Source organism: Protomyctophum parallelum (assembly GCF_964188405.1).
Source record: "Protomyctophum parallelum genome assembly, chromosome: 20".
NCBI lineage: Eukaryota > Metazoa > Chordata > Actinopteri > Myctophiformes > Myctophidae > Protomyctophum > Protomyctophum parallelum.
In genome coordinates, this window is record NC_139718.1 from 19,895,971 (window position 1) to 19,911,691 (window position 15,721).

General features: G+C 39.5%; 1 protein-coding gene across 1 annotated transcript; it reads left to right on the forward strand.

Annotated features, from left to right (window-relative positions):
- The first annotated feature begins 473 nt into the window (after window positions 1-473).
- Window positions 474-10,658, forward strand: nipal3 (NIPA like domain containing 3). Its single transcript, XM_083791408.1, has 11 exons — window positions 474-662; window positions 889-957; window positions 2,495-2,666; window positions 2,879-2,938; window positions 3,518-3,663; window positions 4,369-4,465; window positions 5,073-5,208; window positions 6,043-6,131; window positions 6,752-6,815; window positions 7,814-7,908; window positions 8,046-10,658. The coding sequence occupies exons 1-11, from the start codon at window positions 621-623 to the stop codon at window positions 8,231-8,233; spliced, it is 1,158 nt and encodes a 385-aa protein (XP_083647534.1). The 5' UTR covers window positions 474-620; the 3' UTR covers window positions 8,234-10,658.
- Window positions 10,659-15,721: the final 5,063 nt, after the last annotated feature.

Here is a 15,721-nt window from a genome sequence, read left to right on the forward strand (position 1 = left end):
AGTCAGGACTCAGGATACAGTGATGATGACACAAAGAAAAGAGCAGACACATTTTAAACTGGAACACTGATCAATTTAAACTGATAAATGGCTATCTCCTGGCTGAAATGTTGTCACTTACCTGAAAATGTATCTTCTGAATGTGTTGATTAAAGAGCAGTTTAGAATCAGAATGTAGTGATTTAATCTTTAACAAAAAACGTTTTGTTTAACCAAAAAAGGTCACTTACCCTAGCCCTACCTTTTAAGTCAAACAGGTCTAAGTGGGGATAATATTGAGAATGGGGAGTTGCCGAGTTGGGGACCCTCTGAGTCACAATTAGGGGCGAGACCTGGACCCTTTGGTTGGGGGGCGTCTACAACGTGGAGTTCGCGTAAGCGACTGAGCGCTGTGCGTAAAGCTGCGTAAAAGGCGTAGACTGAAGCAGGTGGAATCGAATCCGGAAGTACATTACACATGACATCAACAACACCAAGAAAGATGGCGTTCGCTGTATTATTGTGACAGAGACGCCGCTGTAAAATAAATAAATACATAAAAACAGAAACGGAACGAAACCATGAGGAATCTGTGGATTAAAATGTGTGGCTGCTGTTGAGAGCTCAACCTGTCCGTCAGAATGGCATTATTGAGCCAAATAAGCGACCACAACTCCTACACGGTGAGACAATGATGATGCGTCGCTGCGATGCGACCCTGCCTGTCCTGTCAACACGTCTGTTCGCTTGAATACATGTATCAAAAAAGTTAAAACTTTCTGTATTCAGAATTCAGATAGCCTACATGAAATGTATATCACTGCCATTCTAGCGCTATACGCAATGCAAATATAATGTAGGAGAGAAGTGAAAAGTAACTATTTATTTTTAATTAAATTCTAATTTCAGGAAAATCTCATCGGCACCTTGCTGGCTCTTTTCGGAAATGTGCTGGTCAGCATTTCTCTAAGTGTTCAGGTATGTACTGTAGCCATGGGGCTGTAGCTCACTCTTCTTATAACCTTCATGGTTTTCATTATGACTAGCCCTGATGTATATTTGTATTTATGTAAAATGAATACATTCGCCATCCATTTTCATGTTAAGTGTAATGGGTATTCCATTTCTGTTCAGTGTGTGTCACCATGTTATAGGATCAATTCAAGACAAAATATCCATTGACATTAAATTGATATGTATTTACCCTCCATTTAAAAATATATTGCATCAACTAGGGGAGGAGAGGATATGTAAGCCCAGATAGACACCCTTATGGACCCCTGGGGTTTCCTGGGGACCACTGTTGTGTTGGGAGGGGTGATATGGGCGTGGTGTGGGGGGAAAATTAACCTTCCATATTAAAATCATGTTGCTGTTCATTGTAACTTACTGTGACCCCTTTTCCACCGGCTGGTTCCCAGTGGGAACCGGTTCAGTTCTTTTTGGTTTTTAGTCCATGAGCCAGAGGTCCAACATTTGTGGACGAACTATACACTATATTAAATTGTTTATATGATCAATACAAGTAAATAAATACATGATAACCCTTCCACAGTAGTAGCTTTTTCATATTTTCAATTATTTTGCATATTCTCCTACATAATGCCTCATTTGCATATAAAAAAATGTAAAATTTGTAATACAATAAATCATTGTCTTCGTGTAAGTACTCAATTGGGGAAGTTTCATGGTGATAACAATCTAATATAGGTATGGTTTTGCCTACTCAATTCATAATTAACGTTTCAATTTTGGAGCTCTGGCTCATGGACTAAAAACCAAAAAGAACTGAACCGGTTCCCATTGGGAACCAACCGGTGGAAAAGTGGCCTGTATGTATGAGCGAGCAGACGCATGCAATTAATTATGGGCACATTTCCTTATAATGGTGACTCAACCAGGCAAACCGGTACAGTTTCCCTTGAGATTCTATCTCCCTTTTCTGTGGAAGTTCTTGACGTCCGACTTCGATCGAGCGTCATTGTATGTCACCACGTCATTTACTGCATTGTTTCTCAACTTGTGGTCAATACAATAAATTAAAATACAAATCTTCCCTTTCCTACATTACTAAATGCATGGTCAGGGACCACATGCAATACCTTCACGGACCACCAGTGGTCCACGAACCACCTGTTGAAAACCCATGATTCCAAAACTGGATGTTGAATTATCTTTTGCGGGGTCCCCAGATAATTAGCTTTATGTGCAACATTGTTTTCTCACTGGACAGTAATCAAACCAACATACAGTTTAAGTGTATACATGAGTGTCTGCATATTTGTAAGTGACAATAAGTGACAATTTAATGTCTTTTAAGACCTTTTTATTTAATACCAAATTGTCAAATTGAACTGAGTCAAACTAAATGTAATGCGTATAATTCGTGCTTGTCAGAGTGGGGGTCCCCAATTCAAAAATGATTATTTTGGGAGTCACCTGTTTAGATTTAGCTCCAGTTCATATTCCACAGACTGTCCTGTGTTTAATGGGTTTGCTTGTCTTTCCTCTGCAGAAACACAGTCATGTGACGCTAGCTGGAACCAAGGACCCCCGTTCTTTTTATCGAACTAAAACCTGGTGGTTTGGTCTTCTGTTGACCTTCATAGGAGAAGGAACCAACTTTGTCTCATATGCCTTTGCTCCTCTCTCTCTCATAGCACCGCTTAATGCTGTGTCTGTCATTGGTGAGTATTTGTGTCATGAAAAATGTCACGGTCCCTAAATATTCTGTGGTGTTTTGTGATAGATCATGTTAACAATTGGTGTCATTTAGCTACTCTCAGTAGCTTTGTCATTTCTGAGCATTCACAGTTGCTTTTGTAGCACACTTCTTTGACCTCTAAGCAAATCAGCTTTTTGAATAACTTGTGAATGCATGTTGTTGTGCTCTTTTCAGCAAGCTCGATTTTGGGTATTATTTTTCTGCGGGAGAAATCTAAACCAAAGGACATTGCAAGTAAGTTCAGCAAGTCTGGTGAAAATGATCTCCGCTGTCACTCTTATGTAAATTCTGAAACTAATTCCATCACTTATGCAAATTATGCAAATTCTTTCCATCTGTCTCTCTGGCGTACACTGCTTCACAACGGGTCAAAATTATTTTTAAGATAGAGGAACCGTTTGGAACAATCTCTTATTCAAGCATATGTTGTTGTAAGCAAAGACATTCTCACATTTTGTTATCCAAATTACATAATATACCATAATATATATATATATAAATATATATAGTTGTTTGACTACATATATCTAATATTGTTTTTAATATCAGCTACTCTACATTACCTTGTAGCCTGTGTGGATACTATGTATGGTAGTAGTATAGTTGTTGTCGGGCAGAAACCTCTTATCTCCATATTCTAACTTTTATATATTTTTTGTACTTAATCATACTACAGCGTCACACAAGCATAAAAAGTAGCTGATTTGCAAGCTTGAAACACCGTTTTTGAATCCTGAAAAAAAGGCATAATGTTGGATATAATGAGGTTTCCAGCCGTTTCCAGTAATAAATCTATACTGAATATTATTCCAGAGCGGTATGGGCTGTCGATCCTGGGCTGTGTCCTGACTATAGGAGGAACCTACCTCTTTATTACCTTTGGACCAAATGCTCATGAAAAACCCAAAGCAGAGAACATTGTGAAACACCTTGTAGGATGGCCCGTCCTTCTGTATCTGGTAAGGAATGCAAGCTGTCAAAAACACTCCATTTCCTCCTCCTTCCCCATCTGACCTCTGTTACGTGCTAACTATTATAATAAGGACTGTACTTAGAAATTACCTAGAGATGTATGTTTATTTTCTGACACTTAATAGAGTATATGAATTATTAACCCGACAAATTAATGTGACTCATGTGAATCAATATAGAAATTATCATTGAGCCAGAACAATATACCGGTAGATCACATTCCTATTTGGCTCTACCATCCTGGTCTTATTATATTTTCTGTGGAGTTAAACTGTGCTTTTATGAAAGATGACAGTTGCTGCATTAATAAGCATTTGGTTGTTACGCACTTTCAACCAGGTTTCCATATTCTGGGCATGTCATGTGAAAACTCCAAATAGCGAATAATAATGTCCACGTGCATACTTAGTTTAGACTAGTCATTGTTTAGATATGGGTTAAGGTTAGGTTTAGGTGTGCTGCCCCGTGGGAGGTTATGTTTAGGGTGAGGGTTTGAGATAGGTTGTAGTTGTAGGACTAATGACTGGTCTAACCAATGACTAGTCTAAACCAAAGCTGTCTAAACTAAGTTCTGCACCCAGCTTGTAGTTGTACATGGGATATTTTCGGCATGCGACACTATCGTAAGACAACATACAGTATGAACTAAACTAGGACTGTTGTTTAGATTGACTTTGTTGTTTCATTGACAGCTCCTGGAGATTATCGCGTTCTGTGTACTGTTGTACTTCTATAAACAACGTGGGTCTAACTACCTCATTATCATTCTTCTGCTGGTGGCTCTGCTGGGTGAGACTCCACCATCACACAGACAACTTGATACTCTCCATAAAGTCATACTTTATTGTAATAGATTGAACCATAATGGTTATTACCGCAGTTTGAATATTGAACAGACACAAAGCCTAAACTGTAAAGAGATGCATTATGTGGGGAAAACAAGATTAAAGTTGCAATCTATAACTTATTTTAATGAATGAAATGTTATTTATACAATACAGAGGCGCTACATACCTTTTTGTATCCATGTACTCAACTGTATGTCTCTGTGCATGACTGTACCTTCAGAATGATCTTTCTCGTCTTTTTATTGCCACATCACAGTTTTACAAAAAAAAATGATTTTTGTGATTGATTTGTTTTTGTGCATAGTTCCCATCATGTTATTTTTTTCCACGAATACAAAAGAAGAGGTGTGTGTGTGTGTGGGGGGGGGGGGGGGTGTTAGGAGATCAACAAGAAAGACAATTTAGAAGCTCGTTCCACACACAAACGGCACACTCGTGGGGTCTCTTTAATCATTTACTTATCTTATTTACAATACAAGTAAGGGGTTTTCAGATATTTACAAGCTTGTTTCACAAACGGCACAACATTCTCGTCTTCCTCTGCATAGGCTCTGTGACGGTCATCACAGTGAAGGCAGTGTCAGGAATGGTGGTCCTGAGCGTCGAGGGCACCATGCAGCTCACGTACCCCATCTTCTATGTCATGTTTGTCTGCATGGTGGCTTCTGTTGTCTTCCAAGCCAGGTGAGTGGCTTCGGATACATACAGATGACAGTGACACTATTTGGGATTAAGGGAAATACTGGCTACAATTTAGCAGACACTCTTAATCCAGAACAATTTACAGTAATCAAGGACAACACAACTCATAGAAATAGTCAACTAGGATGTAGGATCAAAGTAAATCAAGAACCTATCATCAGTCTAACAGCAGAATATCTAAAGAAAGTCATTGAAACTATAAACACTATAGAATGCCAGGTCAATAATGACCTGTCTACATGCTATCTAGGCCAGTCGACTAGACCAGCGATTCTTTTTAATTTAAAGGTCCCATTTTGATATGCATTAGGCCACGTACCCCACCCCATATGATAAGATTTTCATCGTTGGGACCCAAATTTACACTGTAAAATCCTTAATAGTTAATTTAATATTCAGTGTACAAATAGAACCAAGTGGACACTTACGTATTCATCCATATTTAGCTGGGGACCCCCAGGAACCCCCTCAAGGACCCTTGTGGTCCACGGACCCCACATTAAGAACCAATGGACTAGACTATCCACACAGAAGAGCTGTCAGTGAATGGCAGTTACTATAGCACAGGTCTATTCTTTTGAGATGAACCAAGGCTGAAATACACATAGAATAGATACATTTCCAAGCACTTTGATATTGAACATTATCGTGTATTCTCTACAGAATTAAAAGGCAGAAACAAAAGACAAATCATTGCACGACTAGGTCATTGGTTCAAGTCTACATAATCTTTATATAAAACCGATTATTTACATCAACTGTACTGGTTAACTGAAATAATACATAATTAAGTCTCCCTTTTCTTCTTCACCATAGGTTTCTCTCCCAAGCTTGTCATCTTTACGACGCCTCTTTGATCACGAGTGTGAACTACATCCTCTCCACCTGCTTTGCCATCATAGCTGGTGAGTGACAAGATCTTTCATCTATCAATCAATTCCACAAATATCTGTGACGGTATGTGTCTCCGTCGTGTATATTGATAACTGTTCATCCAGTTACCTTCTATTCAGTGTGTGTATTAGGATAGAGGATGTTGAATTCAAGCCATTGGACTCTTAGTAGTGTTTGGTCTGTTGTTTTGACTATGCTTAGATGTTTTATATTATTAGTTTTTATCGATGTCTCTATGAGAGCTGCTGTAAAGCCCAACCCAGTTATTTTTCCTGTGTGTATCTGATGAAGGACACCAGTTTCCATTCCTATCCAAGTTATAACCATTCTGTCACACGTAGTTGCAAGTAGTTGCATGGCGAATCATTGGTGTGGTTTGGGCTTTGCACTTTAATTTCCCCTCTGGGATGAATAAAGTACCTACAGTACCTACCTAGCTATAGCTGACAGTGAGTGCAGTGCAGAGTATGAATGACATTAACACAAATACACAACACCAGCACATCAACACCAGTCTGGGGCCATGCAGCATCAATAGGACACACACTCACGCGTGTAAATATACCGGCATGTGGGTATGCACTAGTAACCCTAAGTGCATGTTGGTTTACTTTCTTCTTTTCCCCTCCAGGAGCTGTATTTTATCTAGAGTTCAACCATGAAGATGCTCTTCACATCTGTATGTTTGTATTGGGGTGAGTGATCTTCCTTCGTACAGTAGATAATACTACAGAAATTAATTCAGAAGGATAAATACACAAGAAAGCCTGTAGGCTTGTTTCCATTGTGGTCCTTTTGGGGAATACTGAAAAGCTCGCCTCAAAACACAGTCACCCAGGCGTACATCCGGCTGAACTGCTCAGCCTGTTATTCCTAAGTAAACTATGATTGATTGATTGATTGATTGATTGTTTATTTTTTTTCGTGTCCTGCACACAATGTGCCCAACCCTCATGGGTTTATAAGACACCATTTCACAATTGCATTTACAACAAGTTTACATTACATAATTCATGCATTTACAGCATGTTTACATTACATAATTAATTATATTACAACTCAGATTTATACAGAGTACTCTGTCTTCTTTCCAAAGCTTGACAAACAAAATCTGCCACAACAAAAGTCCCTTTGGCAAAACATATCTCCATTTTTACATAGTCATTTAAATCTAGGAAATCCCCACAGATATAAGACATCTTATTAACCAAAATATGCTTAAACTGTTGAACCTAACTTTATTCCTAACCTTGTGCCAAACCCTATTCCTAACCCAGTACATCTATGCCTAAGCCTATGCTTATTTCTAACCTTATTCTAAGTTAAATTAATTATACAAGAACTGCCCCTGTGTGAGGTCGACGAGCATTCCGGATACCCTTTTGGGGAAAGGGGGCAGGCAGTAACAATACATTACAAAAACAAAACAAAGACAAAAAACTACATACCTTTTGTATTTATTGGCCCTATCACAAATTAAAGTTTTTTTTTGTTACATCTCCTATATGAGTACACAATAACAAAGAGATAATTAAGAACAGTAGTAAGTAAAAGGTAAAGGATATTATGTACATAATAGTACACTTTGAAGTGCTTGAAGGTTGTATGTGTGTACTGTACAGTATGTGCACACTGTGCCGTGTACTGTGCAAATACTCTGTGTGTGCTCTGTGGTGTGTGTGTGTGTGTGTAGATGTGCAACTTGTTTCCTGGGGGTTTTCCTCATCACTAAGAGCAAGAAAAGGGCCAAGACCTTTGAGCCATATGTCACCATGGACATGGCACGAGGTCAGTACGAACTATTTGCATGTATCAAAGGATAGAATGTGTTTCATTTCAGTGATATACTGTCCGAACTCGGCAGTAATACAAGCCTCAGTCCCATTGAACACACTGTACATACTGTATCTGCATTCCATTACCAGGTATCCCGACTATCCACGACAAAGGTCTGGTGGTTCAGCCAGACTACAATGGTTCCTTCTCCTATGGTGCTCTGGTCAACAATGATGGTGTAGCTCCTTCTACTCTACCAGTAGACCAGGACCAGTTACGGGTTTCAGCAAGCTCCACTGCTGCTCCTTACAGGTCGGTTGAACTGAAGAATGATTAGGCCTGGAACCAAGGATTGTTTATTTTTTGCCTGTTTCACTTCTGTGGGCCTGGAATTCTAAGATGAAGACATTCCCCCCCCCACTAGTAATAATATGCAAATATAAATATCGGATATGGACTACACGTTTTTGAAACATTTTTGAACTTGGCCGTTGTCCTTATTTTATCTTACCTGTGTTACCTTCACATTGTGCTCAGTTTGTCCTTGTCCATAACCTTTTAAGACCAAAGCTTGCCTTTTGAATGCTTTTACATGATTGCGACTAAGCTGTTGGGTATCACAACGGTGTGATGGATGGCCACATCTAGCCTCAGAGATGCAATGATGCACTGCACTGTACATGATGTGCCTTGAATGAATAATACTGCATTTTCCTTTTGTATTAGCAGTTTACTGTGAAGACGGATTAGTGTGGAATACCTGCTAATTTTGGTGGGAATGTAGAAGTTATTCACCAGTGCATTGTCTTATTAATATATGGCTCAGCCTTTTGCTCCGTTGAACCTAGCAGCAACAAAGCTACAAAACGGCCAAGTGAGGCCAGCTACATTGCTGCCCGACTCGCTGTTGAAGTGTTGCTCAAGCCACACTTCAAGTACATAAAAGTGTAAATTGCACATGGAACTGGTTAACGGTCGGCAAGAATACGTTTTTCTTCCATTTATGGAGCTGAGCAGGAATGGTGTCAAGGAAGGAAGTGAAACAAATATTATGATTGACGTTTCACAACTTCTTCAGAGTGCTGATAAAAGGTTGACGTCGTCTCAACTTTGATTTGTAGCACATCCACCCGTCATGGAACTACACATGTCAGGTGTCACTTTGTAGCTTCATGTTGCTGGCTTCCATTGGCAATGACTTACTGTATTGTAGTAGCCTGTGTCTTTGTCACCGTGCTGGTGTGGACACAGCCTTATAGGCCTTTCTCAGTGACGTGACATGATCTTGTAATGTTATGTAGCTGCAGTTGAAAACTGATTTGCCAATGAACATTTTTAAATGCCTCCAATTCTGGAAGAAGTTCACAATATTCTGCCTCTTTGTCCATAAGACTGTATTATTGCTTTGATTGATGTGACCAAAACATATTAGTTTTATTTATTTTGAAGATTGATTTTAACGTGCCTTGAAATGGACTGTAGCTTCACACTGAGGTAGAAAGAAAACAAAATATAGTAATTTGAGTAATAAGGCTCAGGAAGTGATTGAATACATTATGGGATTATAGTAATTTGATTACATAAAATGGTTACTGTGAATCTGATTTGTTACAGTTCCTGATGAAAGGTAATACGATTACAGTTTATTTTGAAAAAATTGGTACACTGATCATCAGACAGATTTGCACGGTCGAAGATAAGCAATTATTTTTAATTTTTTATGTTCACGTAACGGTTAAACATGGGTCAATGCTATTGACGTTACCGCCTATACATTCAAGAACCTTGTGAGTTAACTTAATAAAAACAGCTTGTTCAGATTTTACTGTTACTCTTACTGTGCTCATCCTACATTAAAATTGTATCTACAGTATACAGGGATTACTATCTCTACTAAACTCAAATAAATTAGTAGTCCAACACTTGGATTTTAGTGGTCCATAATGAAGGACATGGATTGGATGATTTCTCAGCATTTATGTTAAGTTCCTACTGTATGTCGTCCTGCATTCGTAGTCTTTTAATGCCTTAGAGCTGGAAGCTTTTGAGAGGCAAAATGCCTTCATACAGTATTCAGTATGGTCTCTGGTTTTTTGTAATTGTACTGTAAAACGTTTATATTGCACGTACACCACACAGTTGTCGTTACATTCACTGAGTACAGGCCCCGGAATCCACTCCTGTTAATAGTATTGGTGAGTTTTAATCCGAAGAATGCTACAGCTTTTTTGCAATATTCTTCCTCTTTTTCTAAATGTAACGAAATTCATAAGATATTATGAATTATGAACATAGAACTGTCCATAGTTTGCAAAATTATGAAGTTTTAAGAGTTGATTAGGATACTAGTCTCCTATCTCAACCTACCGATACATCTGGGGACTAAATGTTAGGTAGTTGCTAGAACAGCAGAGTACAATACAGCTGCTGATAAACCAATCCTCTCACTGCCCCAATGTTAAGGACCACACTGAAGACTTTGAATTCCTTTTTCTTTTCTTTTAACTCTGTAATTGTTTCCACCCATACAGTTTTAACAACAAAAGTTGGAAGATGTCCTCAGTCTTTAATTCAGAGAAGGTGCAAAAGTGCACCTGTTTGTTTCTCCATTGCAATTGTACTGTAGTTTTGAAAACTAAATATAACTTTACTGTAATTTTACAGTGAAAGCTTATTTTCTCTGTAAAATCTCATTGCCACAATGTTTCCTTGGACATGACATAATTGCAAAAAATAAAACACTGTTCTTGTGTTTAACAATTTGAGTTGAATTTGAATTGTTAAGTTATTTGGGCCTTGAATATGGATAATTTGATTTGACTGGTAAATTAATTATGCCGTACGGATGGTGTGGTACATATAACCGATTATTTTACAATGTGTGCCATGAAAGTATAACCCAGGTTTTTGTAAAGTTCTTGCAGGCAGACCAAAGCCTGCTCTCCACAGTACATAAACTCATGCATATTGCATACAACATACTAAAACAATATAGAAATTACTTTATGTGGTATAATTGTCAAACATTGTCAAACATTATTTGTATTGTTTTCAGCTGAATTCCCCCATCAACAACACCAAACATTCTTCCTGAAGCCTATTCATAGTCTGGATTTTCGGTGGTGAGGTGACCACCGCTCCGGTGGTCGGCTCACCACCGGAGCTGAAATAACGTTGAGCGGTGGTGAGTAAAAACAGAGAGAAGGGCTGGAGCGGTGGCGGTGGTTTGCTCTTCACCGCGGCTCGTGACGTCATGTTGTAGTTCGGTGGTCACCTAACCACCGAAAATCCAGACTATGTATGAGCCTTGATACTGACACATTTGATTTTTGATGTATAAGTCTCAACTTGTTGTCTCCACCAGCCGAAGGCATGGGGAGAGTATGTTTTGCACTCCGTCCGTCCGTCCGTGTGTCCGTCCGTCCGTGACCAGCTAATCTCAGCCACCGTTAACCCGGTCGATGCCAAATTTTGCACACACACTCCCTGGATGCCAACCATGAACCTCTGCCCCAAACTTTCCAGAACGGCCTGTTATAGCGCCACCAGGAGGCCGCTTTGTGCAAAACAAGTTTTTTCACAGTACACCTACAGATTTTGTCCAAACATCACGCAAATTAGTACACAGTCTCTCTAGAGCCATTCAACGAAACGGGTCTTTCAGATTTCTCAGACTCCATCCTGATTGGTTAAGATTGGCTTCCAAACTTCACAGGAGTGCTCAGTTTCAAACAAAATGCTGCAAATCATGAACACATTGCGTGATTTCCCTGAAATTGTGCACGCACATTCCCACTAGGCTGAGGACGAAATTCCACATGAACAATTTCAACTCAGCCTCAAGGTGGCGCTATAACTGGCCCAAAAGTGTTTTTACCTCTAACTGCACGGATCTGTGGATAACCTGGTGGAGACCTGTGCCCAGAAGGGCACTTTTTCTAGTTTAGTTATCCATTTATTTATTTTATTTGAATTTAATATTTTAAACTCACTCACTTTTGTATTTATTTTTGTTGGCTGATTTGCAATGTGTTGTATATTTGTTGATGCTCAGCAACTTGGCACTTAAAGAGTGAAAAGGACCTTCTCGAAGTTGTTGAAGAAGTAGCAAAGTCAATGACTTGATGAATATTGAGGTGTTAATGTAAGGATTTTGACATCAATTAACATCGTCTATAGGCCTACCTGCCTGAGCCTGTCCTATTAATCTGTACCATTTTGTTAATTCAACCTGTGCTTGAAGCCACCTGATAGTACTAGGTATGATGTATCATGAATTAAAGTGTTTATGCTGCCAGAGCTAGTAAGCTTGTAGAAAACACAAATCTCAGCAGTCACCAGTCCTTATTTTATTGTTCTTCTGTGACTTCTTGTGTAATTAAACCTTACCTAGTTAGGCGTTGCCATGGACTATCCCTCCTATTCCAACTAAAGAATTCAAAACGCGTTGGTCCTGTTATTTATTTGCCTTGCTCATCTTCAAAATAAATTATTTAATATTTCACCAAAGATTCTTTTCTTTTCAAGTCTGCAATTCACATTTTGACAAGCAGTACTACTTGGAGGAAGGATACCTTTTGTCTATATGGTTTTACCTGTATCACCAAAGAGCACCTAATCTAAGAGCCACTAACAGATCCCTGCAGCGCTTCCATTCCACTATTTCTAAAGAATTCTAATGACAGTGTTTTGACTAGACCTAATGGCATGCATGCTTCATACTGCGTCAGAAGACTGTTTCCATGTGCGGCCTGTAACAGGGTAGGTCAATGGAGGCCGTAGAACTAGATCAGAACTAAATGTAATGCCTCAACTCCCTACAATTCCAAGTGGAGGGGGATCCCCACTTCCCAATTCAAATATGATTATTTTGGGGGTCACTGCCTGAAAAGGTTGAGAATCACTGCACTAGCCTACTATGCCAGGGGGCTAGTCTGTGCAGTATGGTCGGGAGCAGTATGGGTTAGCGCCCCAGCCTGTGTCTTCCGTGAGGAAGAAGCCCAACAAACCCACGGTGAGGCCTTTAGGAGGGCCATTCAAGCCTCAAGCGGAGCCTGCGGCACCACCAAGGGCAAGGTGGAGCCTGCGGAACCGTTGCGGCTTGAGAATCCACCATTCCTGAATAAAGTGCCTGGTGCTGGGAGTCTGGTGCAACGCACAGGGCCTGACCTGGTGAGAGCAGGAGTGGACCTGGTGAGACGTAGGAGGGGCCCGGACAGGTATCAACCCACAGAGCCTAGTCCTTCCATGTGCCAGAATGGTACCTCCCAGTCCCGGCAGAGTAGTTTAGGAGGAACGGATTGTGTGGCCCTGGTTTTTCCCTAATGGGACTTATCGAGGGTAGCTACTGGGACGTAAGTCGGGACTTGATCACTCCCAGCTGGGTCACCTGAGTGAGGGGTATGATGTTGCGAGACCCGAAACCCCGATGACCTTGGGATACATCACTGAGGATACGTCCCAGGTGCATCCATTTATGTATGTATTTTGTTATATTATATAGCCATATTATATAGCCATTGAAACTTTGAAAATCTAATATTGATGTTTATCAAATCAAAGAATAATCAGGACAGGAATGCCAACTTTTATCTACTTTCAATTATACTATTAGGTCAACATAGAACCTTACATCTACCAGTTTCTATATCTGATTAAATTAAGTAAATAAATAAATGCATGTAAATATGGGGGGGGATTTTGAATCGAAGCCCTAGCCTGAAGCTCGATAGGGTATTTTTGTCTGTTGTCTCTCATTAGTTGTTTAGGCCTACAGGTACTAATCGAAAACGCAAACATAGTCTCTATCAACGACATACAGTACTGATGATTATTGTACTGTAGGGCTATAAACTACAGAAAAACAGCTGCTGACCAGCAGAGGGAGTGATTCCCCACTGAACAGCTTTACATGCCATCTCATTCTCTACTGCCAAAACATCTCACTGCTAATTTTTTGTATAGCATATTTCTACAACTAGGCAATTCAATATTCACACAAAAACATTAAGCACGCACACAGGTACAATATTACATATTGTCATATTTGATTACAATTAATTTATAAAGAAATGCATAAAATAATAAAATTGCAGTGCAGAAGAAATGAAAAAAGAATCCTCAGTATGTTATGTAACTTTATTTTGCCCCTTCAATGCTTTATAAACCAGTATCTTAAAATCATTTTTGACAGCTGAATCAACTGCTGTCATCAGATCGATTTTATTTAGGGAATGTGTAAAGGCACCGTTACATTTTGATGGTTTCAAATACTGTCAAATTGTAGTAAAGACAACCTTATGATATAGCCCATGATTGATCTGTTTGACCAGCACACGTTCTGATTCACTCATCTGCGTAAGCAAAACACATTCATGACAGACTATAGAATCAGGTAGTGAAAGCAAGTATATATAAGGTGGATTAAAGAGTCATTATGGAGTATTATCATTCTTTACTTAACAAAGCACCCACTACTTGAGTTATTGACCTGGTTTCTGATTATGACAATTATTATATAGTTTCATCCCATAGTGTATATATTTGGGGAATGTATAACCTCATGACTTTAATGAATGATTATTTGCCTTTGTGGGCCTATTCAGTATGATAATGCATGTCACAAGAAGTACATCTTCCTTCTTTCTCTTCTGATTCCCCGCCATATTGCCTTGGGGCGTGTGTGCGTGCGTGTGTATATCATATACAGTATAAGTGTGCGAACTCACACAGTCACAAATTAGCTCACCTGCTAGAAGAACCGTGCCGACATGAGAAGTTCATTAAAAAAATAAAAAAAAATAATGCATAAATTCCATAAATTAATCAGACAGATTCTTTGCACGTTTGACAGCCAAGTGACTGCATGATTATGGGCTTGTTCTGTGAAATATTTGGTCTTCTGTCTGTTGTTCAGATATCTAAATAACTTTATGCTGCTGCTGATGTCAGCATTATTCTAACTCTGGTTAGATCAGAAGACATCTGATGTCTGAAGAAATATGTGTAATTTTTAAACATTTACTCTATCTTGCTTCCTCCAGTCTGAGACCCTGACAATCCTCTTTTTACTGAATAGGGGTTGGGCAACATTAAAAACAGTTTAAACTAGATAAAGTGCCAATCGGCACAGGTCTCCACCAGGATTCTTCCTCAGCCTAGTGGGAATATGCGTGCACAGTTTCATCGCAATCGGACGCTGCGTTGAGGAGTTGTGGCCATTTGCTACTCCTGAAAACTGTAGGAGCCAATCGTGGCCAATCAGGATGGAATATGAGAAATCAAACAAACCTGTCTTGATCACATGCCTATGGAGATCATGTGTACCGATTTGCGTGAAATTTGGATAAAATCTGAAGGAGTAATAATAGAAAATGTGTTTTACATATGTCGGCCTCCTGGTGGCGCTATAAAGAGCAGATGTGAAAAATTCCAGGCAAAGGTTTTTCCTTGGCCTCTAGGGAGTTGGCATACAAAGTTATCCACAGATCTGTGCAGTCAGAGGTAAAAACACTTTTCGGCCAGTTATAGCGCCACCTTGAGGCTGAGTTGAAATTGTTCATGTGGCATTTCGTCCTCGGCCTAGTGGGAATGTGGGTGCACAATTTCACGGAAATCACGCGATGTGTTCATGATTTGCAGCATTCTGTTTGAAACTGAGCACTCCTGTGAATTTTGGAAGCCAATCTTAACCAATCAGGATGGAGTCTGAGAAATGTGAAAGACCGGTTTGGTTGAATGGCTCTAGAGAGACTGTGTACCAATTTGCGTGATGTTTGGACAAAATCTGTAGGTGTACTGTGCAAAAACTTGTTTTGCACAAAGC